We start from the raw sequence: 15,322 nt of genomic DNA on the forward strand, positions 1-15,322 counted from the left end.
AGAAAGCTCAGAAAGCTCAGAAATGGTGAAAATATGTCACATTTAAAAGAGTACAGCTTTAAATATAATGCTATAGATTAAAGTTATAGAGTCATTACCTGATTATTTCAGGCATACACTACATAAATGTGTTACACTTTATTGTCAGTATTACTGTGTAATTATACATTTAAGTACTGAGTAATAATAATGAACTACATGCCACTGTAAAAAAAAATACTTTCATGATTTGTTATCACAATTGTTTTGTCAAATCAACTTAGATAATTTATGTGGTTCAGTTAACATAATATTTTGAGTTTCTGATGATTAAACCAATCTCCTCATTTCAATGAACTTAAAATTTAAAGGCAACCAGGTTACTTTTTTAAATTTAAGTTAAACCAACAATGATTCCTTTATAGGGTTAGGATGAGGGTTTGGTTTAGGGTTAATTGCATGTAATTGTGCATAATTTATAGTTTTTACTAGCTAAGTTTTTACTACAGTATCTACATGTTTGCCATATGTAACAATGAAAGTGTACCAATCAATGTTTTGTCTTTTAAAACACATTTGACACGTGATAGTAGCATCTAAATGAACAGATTTGATTCCAGTCAAAAATATTACAATAAAAATTATACAATGAAAATAAAAATATACAATAAAAATATAACATGAATATTTAACTGATTCTGACTGCACCAACAAAAGTCCATTTTAACGGTCACATTAGGAAGAAATATATGAACGTATACAGTAACAACTACACAGTCTAACTTTTACAGTGTGAATACTTGTTAAAATAAGGTATAAGTTATACAGACACTCAAGAGTTTCACTGTGGGTGTCTGAAGAATTGTGGGAGACAGGAGATCAGATTCACCAGACAGTGTAAATTACAGTCATTGGATTATTTTACTTTAATCTGACACTAATTAATAACCCAGTAAAGGAAGTTGACTGGGAGCTGACCTGTTTATACTTTCAACAACTTTCATTTTCATCAATATCTGTTATGGCAGTATTTTTGTCTTTGATTTGTCATATACTGTAGAGAAGTTGTCTCAGAAATATATCATATAGCCTATATACGGTATGATACTAAACACACTTTCAAATTCCATAATTCCCGAGAGTGTGCAAAAATTATTAACGTCTTTTTTTTCTATTTTGTATCAAATATTCTTCATGGTTAAAACAGATGTTTTTTTTTTTTTGTTTTTTTTTTAAGAAAAGCTTTCTCAAAGATCCCATTGTCAATGTGGAATGGCATACATATCAAAAAGATTCAGTCGACACGTTTTCCTCGCAAAACTTTCCGACATGATATGCCATTATCCACGTCCTGGTCCCGGGAAGAGCCCCACCTCTTCGAGAATCTTTGGGATGTGAAGTTCAATGAGCGCATTTCTCGCGCTCGTCTCCAGAGCCGCACGAGCGCAGTGCACTACAGCACATACCTGTATATTTGACTCAGAGTGACTCAATAGACCACATGAGCACAACAGCATCAGTCCACTGTCAGCCATAGACCTGCATTTACACAGGTTTTACTTGGAATATCTTACAAAAACGCAGGAAGCGCGCGTCGCATCCCCTCGATGAGCAGCCGCGCGCGCTGTCAGCAACACGAGCGCGAGACACGTCGCTATATCGAGGTAAGCGTCAGCTGTTGGAAGTTTGCAAAATGTTAAATAATGTCGCGTTTGCCTTTAATTTCTTATTCCTTTGTTATATAAAACGTACATCGTGGATTTCAGTTCTGGATACGGCCTATGATAAGCTGATAGTATTTTATGTGTAGGCTATTATTATCCCGTCTGGGCATTTATCATGCTTTGGAAGCATTTGTAAATATCTGTCAATTATGATAAATTAATCTCTATAATAATTAAAATGCATTAAAAACAAAGGCAGGTTTGTCGAACTTTTTGTCCAACCAACATGTTTGCCTGAAAGTTCAAAGATGTGTAGCCTATTGTTTTGTAATTACACTGTACAATGTTTTCATTGATATATTTCGACATTGTTATTTTCGTCCTAATTGTTGCCATTTCTGCTCGTAGTCAGTGTTTTAGATAAATATCCGTCATAGTAATTCAATATAAAGTGGCAGAAAAAAAAGTAACCAAACTGTGCAACGATCACCGCAACTTTTGAATCACTTTGATTTTACTCAAACATTTAAGCCGGCAATTGATTTTATATTTTAATTTTACTAGTAGGCTAGTAGACAACAACTATTACAATAATTATCTATACTAGTATGCTAATCATATCCTGCGTATATTTGTCGGATTGTTTTTTTAAACGAAAAATGTATTTTTAAAACACAACTGTTTCTTCTCGAAAAGACTGTGATGGCAGAATTTAATCGTTATTATCTGAATTAGGCCCATTTATTTTTACCTACCCTCTCGTATTCAGTGAATGGGAGGAGCTTAAGACAGAAAAAAACTTTTATAACGTGGTTTCATTTTTACTTCACGTGTCGCTGATTTCAAACAGAAATATTTCGTAATATTTTTTTTTCTCTTCCTAAAGAAGGTCAGAAGTGTTACAAATGATTATTATAATTTCACGAGCAGGAATGAAACTATCAATCAAGCTCTCGCGAGGCATGAAGGACACTAAAAACGCTGCAATTTATGACTGTTCAACGCTCAAATATGTTTCTGACCGTTTCAGGGATTGACTGATGCTGAAGAGGCTGAAAGCTAGAAAACACATTCCCTCGAGCGTTGCATACGGTAAATGTGCACCAACACACACTGCACAAAATCTCTCACAAAAATATTCATTTCATTTTAAAGTTAACATTTTTGAGCAATGCTTAAATGAATCAAAACACACACATGCACATCTCACACAACTCCATCAATTGGCTGCATATAGGAATGCATCTGGCTGACATCCAGCAAAAAAAAAGATGCTTATAACATTAAAATGTATATTTGATAAGCAATTCATTATTTCATAACTTACATAAAGATTTTTGTGTGGCTCCACACTGTATCGACCCTATTTACCTGCATGGAGTCTGATTACCGTACAGTAATGATATATATGCAGTCCATTATAGGCTACTGGAAGTCATATATTGAACTATATCCAAGTAACAATTTCATGCATTTCCTTGTCTGCAATCAAGATAATCAACATTATATGAATGCTTTCAATGATGAGATTGTATTTAAATGCATTGCTTGATAAGTCTCCACTGATGAAGGAGCATAGACCCCTTAAATAAGGATTATAATGTAGGACGGTGTACGCAGGCCATATGTTTACAGTGGGGTTTTCTGTTCATGACAAGGTCAGCGAGTTGCATTACAGCCATTAAAAGAGAAAGTAAAGTCAAGACATTTCATTTGTTTAAAAAATACAACAGTTTGCCTGAGGTATATTTGGATTGGATGATGGATTTGGTGTGTAATGTCCTGTTCATGTAGCTATTAGGTTCCCTCTTTTTTTTCTCTCTTCTGTATTGACCCCCACAGGTCACATAAGTAATTTTTTAAACGCATGATTAATTTCACAGTAGGGTTAACATACATATAGATGAAGTTCAATGCATCAAGCAGACATGATGTACTAAGGCCTGCATGTTTAACTGTTCAGCATGAATAGCTAACCTTGTTGTGGTGATTATCATCAGCGGCGGTCTATATAAACCATTTCAACTGGTCTGTGCTTTAATTATAGAGCCGCCTTTTTTCACCTATGGACATATACAAATGCAACACACTGATCAATAGCTGATATAAATTCAGATGTACATGAATTTGTTGGTTTAACAGCTAAAAAAGTAATTTAGCTGGTTGCCTTAAAAATTTTAAGTTCATTGAATTAAAAAATTTGAGTTTATACAATGAGGGAGATTGGTTTAATCACAGAAACTCAAAATATGATGTTATCTGAACCACAAACATTATCTAAGGTGATTTGACAAAATAACCATGAAAATATTTTTTACAGTGCAAAATACCAACCACGTTTTCACATGTATAACTTGAAACATTATTTGAGTTAATGTTTAGTGAAAATAAAAAGCTTAATGAGAGTTACACTTATTCTACCATTTTTTTTTTTAAGTATATCTATATATTTTTTTCATATTCCTGTAATGGGATGAGAGGTCGTATGAGGTGCTCTTTGGCTATTGGGAGACAAAAGCCAGCGGGATGGGCTCTAAATGAGGTTTAGGAGGCTACAGATGGGACCCTCTCTTTCCTGTCAATTTGACTGGGGTTTTCAGAACACTTGACCTTTTGTACTAATTCTATTATCGTGGCAAAATGAAAACGTCACAATTAAGGCAACTATTCTTATCAAAATTGCCGCAATGTTATCAGCATCCTGAAATTATATTTGTAATGCCGACATTTAAAATAAAAACCCTGCAGATCTGAGTCTTTGAAGCGAAGAATTTTGAGCGAACAGGACATTTTTCATAGGCTATATTAAAAAAATTTACGGCATTTTTTTCTTTAACATAACAGTAGCCTAATTTTTCATATTTGGATCAATAGCGCACCTGGCTATTATAGAAATGTTATTGATGAGACAGTTTGTCGGTCAACATGTCATCGGCATCAAGCGATTAGTTTGATTCTCAGTTGTGGTCGATTCAGTGCGTACAGCCCATGTATTACCCTCATAATGATGAAAAAATGACATGCCGACATTTGTCGCCTTTCGCTTGATTTATGAATGCGCGGAAATTGCCTCAATATAGCATGACAGTTTGAACGGTTTAAGTGTGTGACAATGCAGATGTTGATAGCGAAATAATAAAACATTAACAAAAGCTACTGACTGCTCTTAAACATGAATGATCACAAGACTGGGCTACTTTTACGGCTTTTATGCAGCTTATACAAAAGCAATGTGGATGCAGAAAGCGCGGAAATCATATCTAATCATCATATTCGAAAAACCGACCGTCATATTAATTAAAGTCGACAATCAAAGTTTTTGTTTGGCATCATCCTATCAGGATATTAACTTAGACCTACAATTTTTCGTTAGATTTAAAAGCTATGGAAAAATGCATGCGATTAATTTACAATTGGCCTATTTAAATGTTGCACTAAACATATTTTGGTTAGGCTAATTTTAGGCGTGTTTACAAGTAACACCCAATATTTATGAAACATTTCTGGTGTTGTCCATGCGATTATACCGATTAGCCTACACATGGGTGGTTCACGGGTGTTTTTTCCCCCCACTAATTCCGATTTGATGTACACGCGCGCGCGCATCACCCGGGGCCCCTGCGGCTCCTGTCTGAGCTTCTCTTTAGTGTGTTTGAGTGGCAGTTAGTGAAACGTCATTGGCTCTTCAGAGGGGCAGAGCCACGCCAATCACTCACATGCAGCTCCGGCAATAAGAGCCGGTGTGTGAGGCGCGCGCTTATTCGCTCTTGACTTGCATTACGGTTACTGGACACGATCAAGGAGCCTGTTGTGATATTGCGCATTTATCGTGCTTGTATTTATAAAGTTCGCGGTCTCGTTGACCGTTTGCATTTCCGAAAACGAATTTCTAAATTCGTATGTGGAATAGGCTTCGAGATGATTTGTATTCTGTAGCGTTTGGACATCTCCGACAGCGCGCGGAGGTAAGAAAAATACAAACTTTTCATCGTCTCCGAGTCCGTCTAAAAAGTATGTGTTTTTGTTTAGTTTTAGGCATTTCTGACCATGTTCTCGGCTTGAAAAGAGGCACACAAACGTGTAGAGACATTTTGTAGCCTACATGCGTTTAAATGTTTTTATTTTGTTATGATTATGATTATAATGATTATTATTATTATTATTATAAGGGATATATACTGGGCCATTATGTGATACATTACCAAAACCTAAAATAGCGACGTTCTATATTCTGTATGAAAAAGTCGGAATAGAACGTTGAGGCCGTCAGAACATTCTACGGGGAAATCTGCCTAAACTCTCTGTAAATTCCGCTGTGTTGTTTTATTTTCGCATATTATTTCAGTAATATAATATATTACAAAATATTAAATAAAACATATGAATATATATTAAATAATATGTAAAGTCCTACACAGTATTAAAAGCATTTCACGCTTTTTTTTTTTTTTACCACAGAAACAGCTCAAAAAGTGTTCATGGTTCAAGGAATAAAATTAATAATTGCACTGATTTAGCTAGCGCACTGATTTAGTTTATATATAGGCCTATTTGTTGTAAATATCTTTTTGCTTTTATTTACTTTGCGATTGATCAGCATCTTCGTCATTTTCTCTCGTTCTTTAAACGAGTTTTTATTTCAAGCGCATCATATTCTGATCTACAGAAATTGTCTGACATGTGTGTGAAAAAAGCTTTAGCCTATGATTAATTCTTCACGTTGTTTAATTCGTTATTTTTTGTCTAGTGAAATAAAATTCTGGTTTCTCTTTAATAACTATGCCACATTTGGTTTTATAATCAAAGTAAAATTCTTTATCGATATACTTTGTATAGGTTTGAAATTCATCTGAATCTTTTTTTTTTACTTTAATTCTTTTCATTGCTAAATTAACCTTAAACAATATGTTTACAGACGAACATCTCCAGTCAGTGGTCTCCAAAGATTGCAAAAGAGTCTTCTGCCTGGACCGAACACCATTGTGATGGCCACCCCACCGAGTTCATTTCAGCAGGAGCCCCTCACGCCTCCAAGATCCTCCCTCAAGCCCAACCAAGTGGGGTCGGTCATCCTCTACGGGGTGCCTATTGTCTCGCTGGTCATTGACCATCAAGAGCGGTTATGCCTGGCTCAGATATCCAACACCCTGCTAAAGAACTACAGCTACAATGAGATCCACAACCGTCGAGTGGCTCTGGGCATCACCTGCGTGCAGTGCACCCCGGTCCAGCTCGAGATCCTCCGGCGGGCCGGTGCCATGCCCATTTCCTCGCGCCGCTGTGGCATGATCACCAAACGCGAGGCAGAGCGACTTTGCAAGTCTTTCCTGGGAGAGAATTCTCCACCCAAGCTGCCAGACAACTTTGCGTTCGACGTGATGCATGAATGTGCTTGGGGCTGCCGGGGAAGTTTCATCCCAGCGCGCTACAACAGCTCCCGGGCCAAATGCATCAAGTGCTCCTACTGTAATATGTACTTCTCCCCGAACAAATTCATCTTCCACTCACACCGCACGCCCGAGGCCAAGTACACGCAGCCGGACGCCGCCAACTTCAACTCCTGGCGTCGGCACCTCAAACTGACAGACAAAACGCCACAGGACGACCTGATGTTCGCCTGGGAGGATGTAAAAGCCATGTTCAACGGAGGGAGTCGCAAGAGGGCTCTTCCCTCCTCTCACTGCTCGTCCATGGGTTCGGTCAAGGCCGTGAACTCGGTCCTGCCCCACATGATCTCTCCGGAGTTATCCCAGAAGAGAGGCCGGTATGAGGACGATGATGATTTAGACAGCAACAGCCTCTCGCCTCGAAAAGCCCCTCGCAGTTACCCGGTCATTCCAGTCCCGAGCAAAGGTTTCGGGATGTTGCAGAAGTTCCCAACTACGTCGCTATTCCCAAGTCCATACACCTTTCCTGCATTCGGTCTGTGCCCGCAGAAGAAGGACGACAGCGAGGCGACCAACGGGCAGAAGAACAGCGGCCTCTCAGGGCTTCTCTGGCCCGGACGCAAGGACACTTTCTACCCGCCCTTCTGCATGTTCTGGCCCCCGAGGGCAACCGGGGGCATCCCGGTACCCACTTACCTGCAACCCCAACCCAACGCCCTTTCCTCCCTCACAGAAAGCCCGTCTCTCAGACAAGCCTTTTTGGATCTGTCTGAACAGGCCGATGCCAGTTCGGGATTGGACGCGAACCCCCGGTCCGGGCTGTTCGAGAGCGACTCCCTGCCCGTGACCTCGGACCTGCGACCGGCCCCGGAGGGCTGGCTAAAGCTGCTGGACGCGCCCTCGCTTCAAGCGCGAAAGGCCAGCTACCACTCCGCCTTCCGCCCCGTGGTCAAAGACGCCGAAAGCATCGCCAAACTCCACGGCAGCCTGGAGGACTTCGGGACGGATCGGCACCTTTCCCCCGGGACCAGCTGCAGCTACCAAAGCGACAGCGGGGAAAGCGACGAGGAGCAAGAAGTGGATGTGGAGACCAAACAGGACGAGGAACAGGAGGATTTCGGCAGCCGGTCAGCGCAGACGCCCCCCCTGCACATGCGAGGACTTCCCGACAACAACTCTGGGGATCCGGCCAAAGAGCAAGCCTCCTTCCTGAGCGTTCCCGCCGAGACCTCAGAGGACAAACCCGACCTCCCCGTCAGTCCGCCCACCGTCCTCAAAGTCCCCAGCCCCGTTCACGGCCCGCTGGAGGAGAGCGCCGCGTACAGAAATGTAAATATTCCCTCCAGGCACTTTGACTAATTATTTAAATGCGGGCCATTGGCTGGCAGGGTCCGTATGCATAACAAGATTGATAGCCTGTGTTCCCTGCAGAAATGAAATATTCAGAGCTCTTTGATCCCTTCTAATAAGCCCAGTCGTGTTTTGTTTAATGGCGACATTATGTTTGCTCGCCTTTGTCACTTCTGCCTATTAGCCCTTTTAATCTTTAACCCTTTGACGCTACATTAACAGACAGAACGGGACGAGCGACGGAAACTGAAACGGGAATTCTTTAGCAATTAGCCTCAGCGCACACACAGACACACACACACACACACACACACACGCACACACACCACACGCGTGTTGATTTATCTGAAGAAACTCAGTAGCACCACACAGCCAAACAAACATCAGAATCATATATAAAACATAACAGCGTTGTCATTCTCAAGGCTAATCAATTGTGTGCTTTTGGCTGACTGATATATTTGGTTGCTCTATGTTTCAACCTTTGGCCTGGTGTTATGAATCAGTTCTAATCAGACACCGGTGGTGTTTTATGGTTACAGGCGCACAAGAGCAGAGACGATGGGCTGCCGGCCTATGCAACCAAAAACAAAACAACCATCTCAGGTGAGAAATTAATGGAAAGTGAATGGAAGTGTAATTTGATTTTCCATTGCATTATTTAATTTAATTTTATTATTAGTATCATTTTTAAAGTTTACACTGTTTACAACCATGGCAATACACACACACACACATACACACACACACAGTTGCGTTTTCATGTTTTAGGGGGACCTCTATAAACATAATACTTTTTTATATTGTACAAACTGTATATTCTAGTTGCTGCCTTAACATTTTTAAGTACAATCAACTTATATGTTTTAAGTCATTTTAAGTCAACTTAAATTACATTAAACTGACTTAAAAAAATGAGTTGAATCGCGTTGAACTTGAAAAAGTAGAAAATTGCTTAATTTATTTTGATGAATTAAAGCAATGTAAAAACATGTTGTCATAACTTATTGATCATATATTTTTTTTACAGTCAGAAAACGTTCTACTTTTTAACATATTCAGGAAACATCACCCAGTATGATTTATAAGCTGTTTTTTCTTATAAATTGTTGGGACCACAGGGACAAGGAATTCAGATATTGCCATCTTTGTCCCCATAATGTAGGGTTTACCAGGACCACACACACACACACACACACACACACACACACACACATTATAAATGATAGTCTTAGACATCATTTCTCTTGTGAAATTAAATGCACATAAAAACATAATTTGACAAATATAATTAAATAAAAATAATCAGTACAAAATAATTATAATGAACAAAAAATAATTGCATTTTCCACCTTTATGCCGTAAACTTTGATTCATGTGTGTCCATGCATTCACCTCATAATATCTCATTTTTTAATTTTCCTTCAGACGACAACAAAGAGCAAAGCAGTTTTTTCGTCCCCGAGACAGAAACCTCGTCCGCACCCGAATTCTGGCGAGAGACTCCAAGTAAGAACAACACTTTATCTCAGCGCTTTATCTCCGCTTTACATCCGCCACTTACAGCAAGAGGGTTGGAGAAATAACACGCGCACCACGGCTGGCCCATCCCTGCGAGGATATTAGGATTAATCTAAATATAAAAACGATACGGGACGGAATATACTCTTAAAATGGAGCAGCTCTCTCCACAATGTCATGGGGAAAATGTGTTCTGTAGGGAGCCATAACAGTTCAGGAAGACAATCAGCTCAGCGGCAGGAAGGTGACAATCACCATTTCAACAATATCAAACGGAAATAATTGCCTTTTGCTTGGCAAAATCTTCCATTAGAAAGATCATAGCTTATTGCCTTTTATCTGTCAGAAAGACATTAAAAGTGTTTTATGACATCTGCCAACATTTATATTATCTAGCCGATAATGATCTCCTCATATACCGTATAATATATTTGAAAAAAATTACATGAAACAAATTAAATGAAACCACCTTTGCCTGATTGCTAAACGTCTCCGAGGGGCTGCTGGGAAACGTGATTAGAACTTCTGATTTTGCAGAGAGTCTAAACGGCAGTGTCTTAAAGATAGTTCTGTTTCTTGGGAGGGAAGGGGGGGAAAAAAATAATCTAATTTTCCATTTATATAATGCAAACTGCCTTGGCTTTGACTATTCACGGTTAATTGACTGTCAAACGAGGTTGTTATCCTCAGGCACTGTCTGCAAATTTGCTTGTCAAATGAGACAGAGAGAGGAGGAGAGCGAGAACAAGACCGCTTTCCAAATGAGGAACGCCTTGTTCGGCTTAAGGAGGCAAGACGGGAAATGAGAAGAGAGAGAGAGAGTGGAATGAGGGGAAGATTATACCGATGTGTTGGATCACTTCATTCGAGCCATTTGCGATATAGACACAAAAACACAGTCGGCGGACATGCCTTGCGAACGCACCGACTCCTAAGGTTTCCAATCAAAACTGTTTCGAATAATTTCCTGATTCAATAGCGCAGTAACATTAATGAAATCAGCTCTTTTCACCTATTTCAGGATATTGGCACATTGCAAGGACGTTTCTAATGATTTAATTTAGCTGTACTAATCAGATACTTTCTTGAATGGCCTATATTTTATCCAGTGGAGTCAGAAATGTATTATTTTCGTAGTATATTATTATGTCTTTACAGTAAATATGCTGTCACAGATGTTTCATACCATATTCATGACATACGAATACCATTTCCGCACCCCAGGAAAACAGCATTTTATGAAGTCAAATATGATTGTTTGAAATATCCTGTTATGAGACTGACATCTACTGGCTGCTGGTGGAACTGCATGACGTGTGTCAGTCCTTTATAACAACTGACATGAATGAATGCTTGCGATATAGGTCATAAATCTGCACAGATTTGTTAAATTCCTCTTTTTTTTCTGCTCAGCAGACCAAAGTCAAGACACAAACTCTCCCGTATCGCTCAAGAAGGACGTCGAGAACATGGAAAAAGGTGAGATCGCAATAAGACTTTAGAATTGATACGATTTTTTTTTTAAAGAAGCATTTAACGATGCATTAAATTGATAAAACGTGAGAATTTTTTATTTTTTATTTTTATAAATGCTGTCATTTTGAACTTTTTATTCATGAAAAAAAATCCTGGAAAAAAATATATGTTTCACGGTTTCCACAAAAACATGAAGCAGCACAACTGTTTTCAACATTGATAATAAAAATAAATGTTTCTTGAGCATCAAATCATCATATCAGAATGATTTCTGAAGGATCATGTGACACTGAACACTGGAGTTATGATGCTGAATTTAGCTTTGATCACAGGAATAAATTACACTTTATGACATATATTCACATAGAAAACAGTATTTTAAACTGAAACAGAAAACTGTTTTACTGTATTTCTGAGCAAATAAATACAGCCTTCGTGAGACTTCTGTCAAAAATGGAGTGCAATAAAAAGTTGAAATACATATATTAGTCTCTAACCGTGTGTGATCTGTCCTTCAGAGGAGCTCCAGAAAGTTCTCCTTGAACAGATAGACTTACGGAGGAGACTGGAGCAGGAGTTTCACGCTCTGAAAGGCAGCTCTCCGTTCCCGGTTTTCCGTAAGTGCCATCACTTCATCATCATCACGATTTAGCTTGTGAAAATCAGAAAACCTGCTTTCTCTGATCGTTTGATCTGAAAATAAGCCCAAACCTGATCCTATTCTTTTTTTTAATCCAATCTTTTAAATCGGTTTAAAAGTTAAAATAGCTGACCATATTATGCCTTTGATTTGAATTGTCCATATTTGGCTATTCTACAGATAACTTTCAGGACCAAATGAAGAGAGAACTGGCTTACAGGGAAGAAATGGTGCAACAGTTACAGATGGTAAGGAGTTTTTTGTTAACATAATCCACAGCTAGGTCATAATTTCCCGTCTGATTATTTGACTTGTGAATCATAAGAATATCCCACAAGCAACCCTGCTATAAGTAAAGAAGGAATGTCAGATAACCAGCAGACAGCCGGCAGGATCTGGTGTCTCATAATCTGTGATCTGTCACTTCAACATCATGTGTCATATATATGAGAGATCACAACATGACACATTCAAAGCTGAGCTTCGGGAATGCAGAACGCTATAATGACATTTAGTAGATCTCTGCTTTCTTTTGCTGTTGTTTCACCACATACACTCTTACAAATAACGCTTCCATAGGGGGTTTTCACATTAAAGAACCATTTTGGGTTCCCTGAAGAACCTTTCAGTGACCAGTTCATAAAAGAACCATGAGTGTGAAGAACATTTTAATAATCTAAATGCTAAATGGCTAAATGCTGTTTACAGCAGGGCTTCAAGTGATTGTGTTTATGAAATATACTATTGTTCAAAAGTTTGAAGTCAAAAGTTTTTTTGTGTGTGAAGAACATCAGATCTGTGTTTGTGCTGTCGCTATGAGCTTCACAAACTCCTTCTCAACCACACTGTATTATTGTTTCTGTGTTACAATAATTCAGATTATCACAGAAGTACTGGTATAAAAGTTTATAGTTCAGATATAAACACTGATGTCTATGAAAGCGATAGAGTAAATCACCTAATGAACGTAACGACGACGCTTCAAATAACGATTGTATCAATGACATCGTTACACCAGTAGGTGGCGACAAGTGACTGTTAAAAATGTATATCATTGAATCATTCATTCAAGAGATTCCTTCAAAAACGCTGATTCGTCCAGTTATGATACAAGTGAAATATCTATGAGTGAGTCATTGAATCATTCATTCAAGACATTTTTTTAATAATTCATTCTAATTAATTAAACATTTTTAAATGGACTGCAGCTATTAACATTGGGTCAGAACCTCTAGTAAATGACATGTTATTTTGTTTAGTTGTGTCTGTTCAGAATCGGGATCTCGCTTTTAAACAACAACAAAAATCGTAATTTTCAATTTATCCAAAATCATGCAGCTCTACTTTTATTCTATGAAAACGGCTACACATGGGATATTTATCAGATATTTATTCCTGATATCTTTGATAAATTTGAAACCCTGATCTTGCAGAACCTTTGAGATTGAAATTGAATGTGTGTGTGGCCCAATCACAACATTCGTGTAGCACCCAATTTAACTCTTTAAAGTCTACGAGTGGTCTTTTTGATGTGATTCGAGTGATAACAAGTTCTCACGCACTAAATTATACTCTCAAATATGCTAAAAACTCAAAACCAAAACTAAATTTGTAATATCACAAAATATTTTTTTTAGAACTTTTCATTCATCCAAGAATCCTGAAAAAAAAAAAATCTCAGTATTATCATACAGTAGGATGTGTCACAACAATTTAAGCAGCAAAAACTGTTTTCAACATTGATAATACTGAGAACCATTATTAATAACTGAGCATATCAGAATGATTTCTGAAGGATCATGTGACACTGAAGACTGGAGTAATGATGCTGAAAATGCAGCTTTGATCACAGGAATAAATTACAGTTTAGCATATATTCACATAGAAAAGAGCTATTTTAAATTGCAGTAATATTTCACAATATTACAGTTTTTACTGTATTTTTGATCAAATAAATGCAGCCTTGATGAGCAGAAGAGACTTCCAAAAACATTAAAAAATCTTACCGACTTCAAACTACAAACATTTTCATTAAAACATTTTATGAAGCAAACTTCTTTTTCATGTGATCTACTTCTGTATGTATATATATACTGTATATATTCCCTGACCTGACAGCTGAGAGAAATGTTGTGCAAGTATTAACTGATTCCATAATGTTTATTTGTAGATTCCCTATGCAAACATCATTAGAAAAGAAAAGGTCGGGGCGCATCTTAACAAAAGCTAAATGGTAAGTATCAAAGTTATTAAATCATATAGTGATGGAATGAGTAATATAATGTGTGGCCTTTCTGTAAAATCAATTGCTGGTTTCACTGCTGAGTAAATTTACTATGACAAATAGCACTGACTTTTTGGATGCTTGTAATTTTCACATTTAAGCTTTCTTGACTATTTTGAGAAATCTTTATCATGATAACTATATCAACTGTTATTTTTTTTAGGTAAATTCATCTGAAACAAAATCAAGCTGCTCTCGACAACTTTTTACACTCTGAGGATAAATCAAATCATCCCAATCTCAAGCACAACGAAAGGAACCTCTTCACCGGATGTTGGACGTTGTCATTGATAAACCTGAGCGACGTCCATCTCTCCGACGAAACCAAACGCCATCAGCGAACGGACACACAGTCATGCATCTACCAATGATCTCGAGTTCCTTTGACATATTTCCTGTACAGTAACCCCACTTTGATTATTTATGAACTTAAGTTTATTTATTCCCCATGCGCTGTACAGTTCTCTTAGCTCTAGGCTGTAAATGTACATATGCGGAGGTCAATGTGAAGGGAACGGTTGCTCTGTACCGTGGCTGAAGTCTGAGAGCGATCGGAACGTCTGCAAACCTTTCTCGTTTTGCCTGTTTAAATACAACACTGACATAAACACCAGTTTAAAAAATGTTATTGTTAACTGTTCATGCAAATGTATTTAAATATGTTCTTGTAGTTTCTCTACTATTTATGTGGATAATTAAAGTCTATAAGATGAAAAAGACTGACCATTGTTTTTTAAATGTTTTTTTTATCAGTATAGGCACAAACACATTACAATACCATTTAATACAATTTAGAACTAAAGAAAGAATGTATATATATATATATATACCCTTTGAAGTGTACATTTTTGTATGTTTATCTGTGTTTCCTGGGAATCAAACCTACATAACTTGTTCTACCGAATACAAGATTTGTCAAATACATTATTATTTAGTTATTAAATGTATTATCAAATATTATCATATAATGCAGTTCATTTATTCGTTGTATTCTATCCTGCATATTATAATAGTGTTTTAT

At 37.7% G+C, this 15,322-nt stretch overlaps 1 protein-coding gene across 3 annotated transcripts; it reads left to right on the forward strand.

Annotated features, from left to right (window-relative positions):
* The first annotated feature begins 1,384 nt into the window (after positions 1–1,384).
* skor2 (SKI family transcriptional corepressor 2) lies at positions 1,385–15,025 on the forward strand. Of its 3 annotated transcripts, none has more exons than XM_056245104.1 (10): positions 1,385–1,643; positions 2,674–2,735; positions 6,559–8,359; positions 8,923–8,986; positions 9,809–9,889; positions 11,318–11,380; positions 11,896–11,994; positions 12,198–12,265; positions 14,188–14,250; positions 14,465–15,025. In XM_056245104.1, the coding sequence occupies exons 3-9, from the start codon at positions 6,629–6,631 to the stop codon at positions 14,245–14,247; spliced, it is 2,166 nt and encodes a 721-aa protein (XP_056101079.1). In that variant the 5' UTR covers positions 1,385–1,643; positions 2,674–2,735; positions 6,559–6,628; the 3' UTR covers positions 14,248–14,250; positions 14,465–15,025. The 3 variants fall into 3 exon arrangements, with proteins under 3 accessions (XP_056101079.1, XP_056101077.1, XP_056101078.1); XM_056245102.1 differs by having other exon boundaries at positions 1,386–1,643; positions 11,315–11,380; XM_056245103.1 differs by lacking the exons at positions 1,385–1,643; positions 2,674–2,735 and adding an exon at positions 5,352–5,608 and having other exon boundaries at positions 11,315–11,380.
* The last annotated feature ends 297 nt before the right edge of the window (positions 15,026–15,322 follow it).

Source organism: Rhinichthys klamathensis, unplaced genomic scaffold (assembly GCF_029890125.1).
Source record: "Rhinichthys klamathensis goyatoka isolate OS25496 unplaced genomic scaffold, OSU_Roscu_1.1 h1tg001354l_1, whole genome shotgun sequence".
In the NCBI taxonomy this organism is placed as follows: domain Eukaryota; kingdom Metazoa; phylum Chordata; class Actinopteri; order Cypriniformes; family Leuciscidae; genus Rhinichthys; species Rhinichthys klamathensis.

What these genes read in the sequence shown, in the direction of transcription:
- skor2 (XM_056245102.1), top strand. Translation starts at nt 6,629, where the DNA reads ATGGCCACCCCACCGAGTTCATTTCAGCAGGAGCCCCTCACGCCTCCA. An exon ending in CGTCGAGAACATGGAAAAAG is followed by an intron (nt 11,381 to 11,895) that starts GTGAGATCGCAA and finishes TCTGTCCTTCAG; the next exon opens with AGGAGCTCCAGAAAGTTCTC. An exon ending in TGGTGCAACAGTTACAGATG is followed by an intron (nt 12,266 to 14,187) that starts GTAAGGAGTTTT and finishes GTTTATTTGTAG; the next exon opens with ATTCCCTATGCAAACATCAT.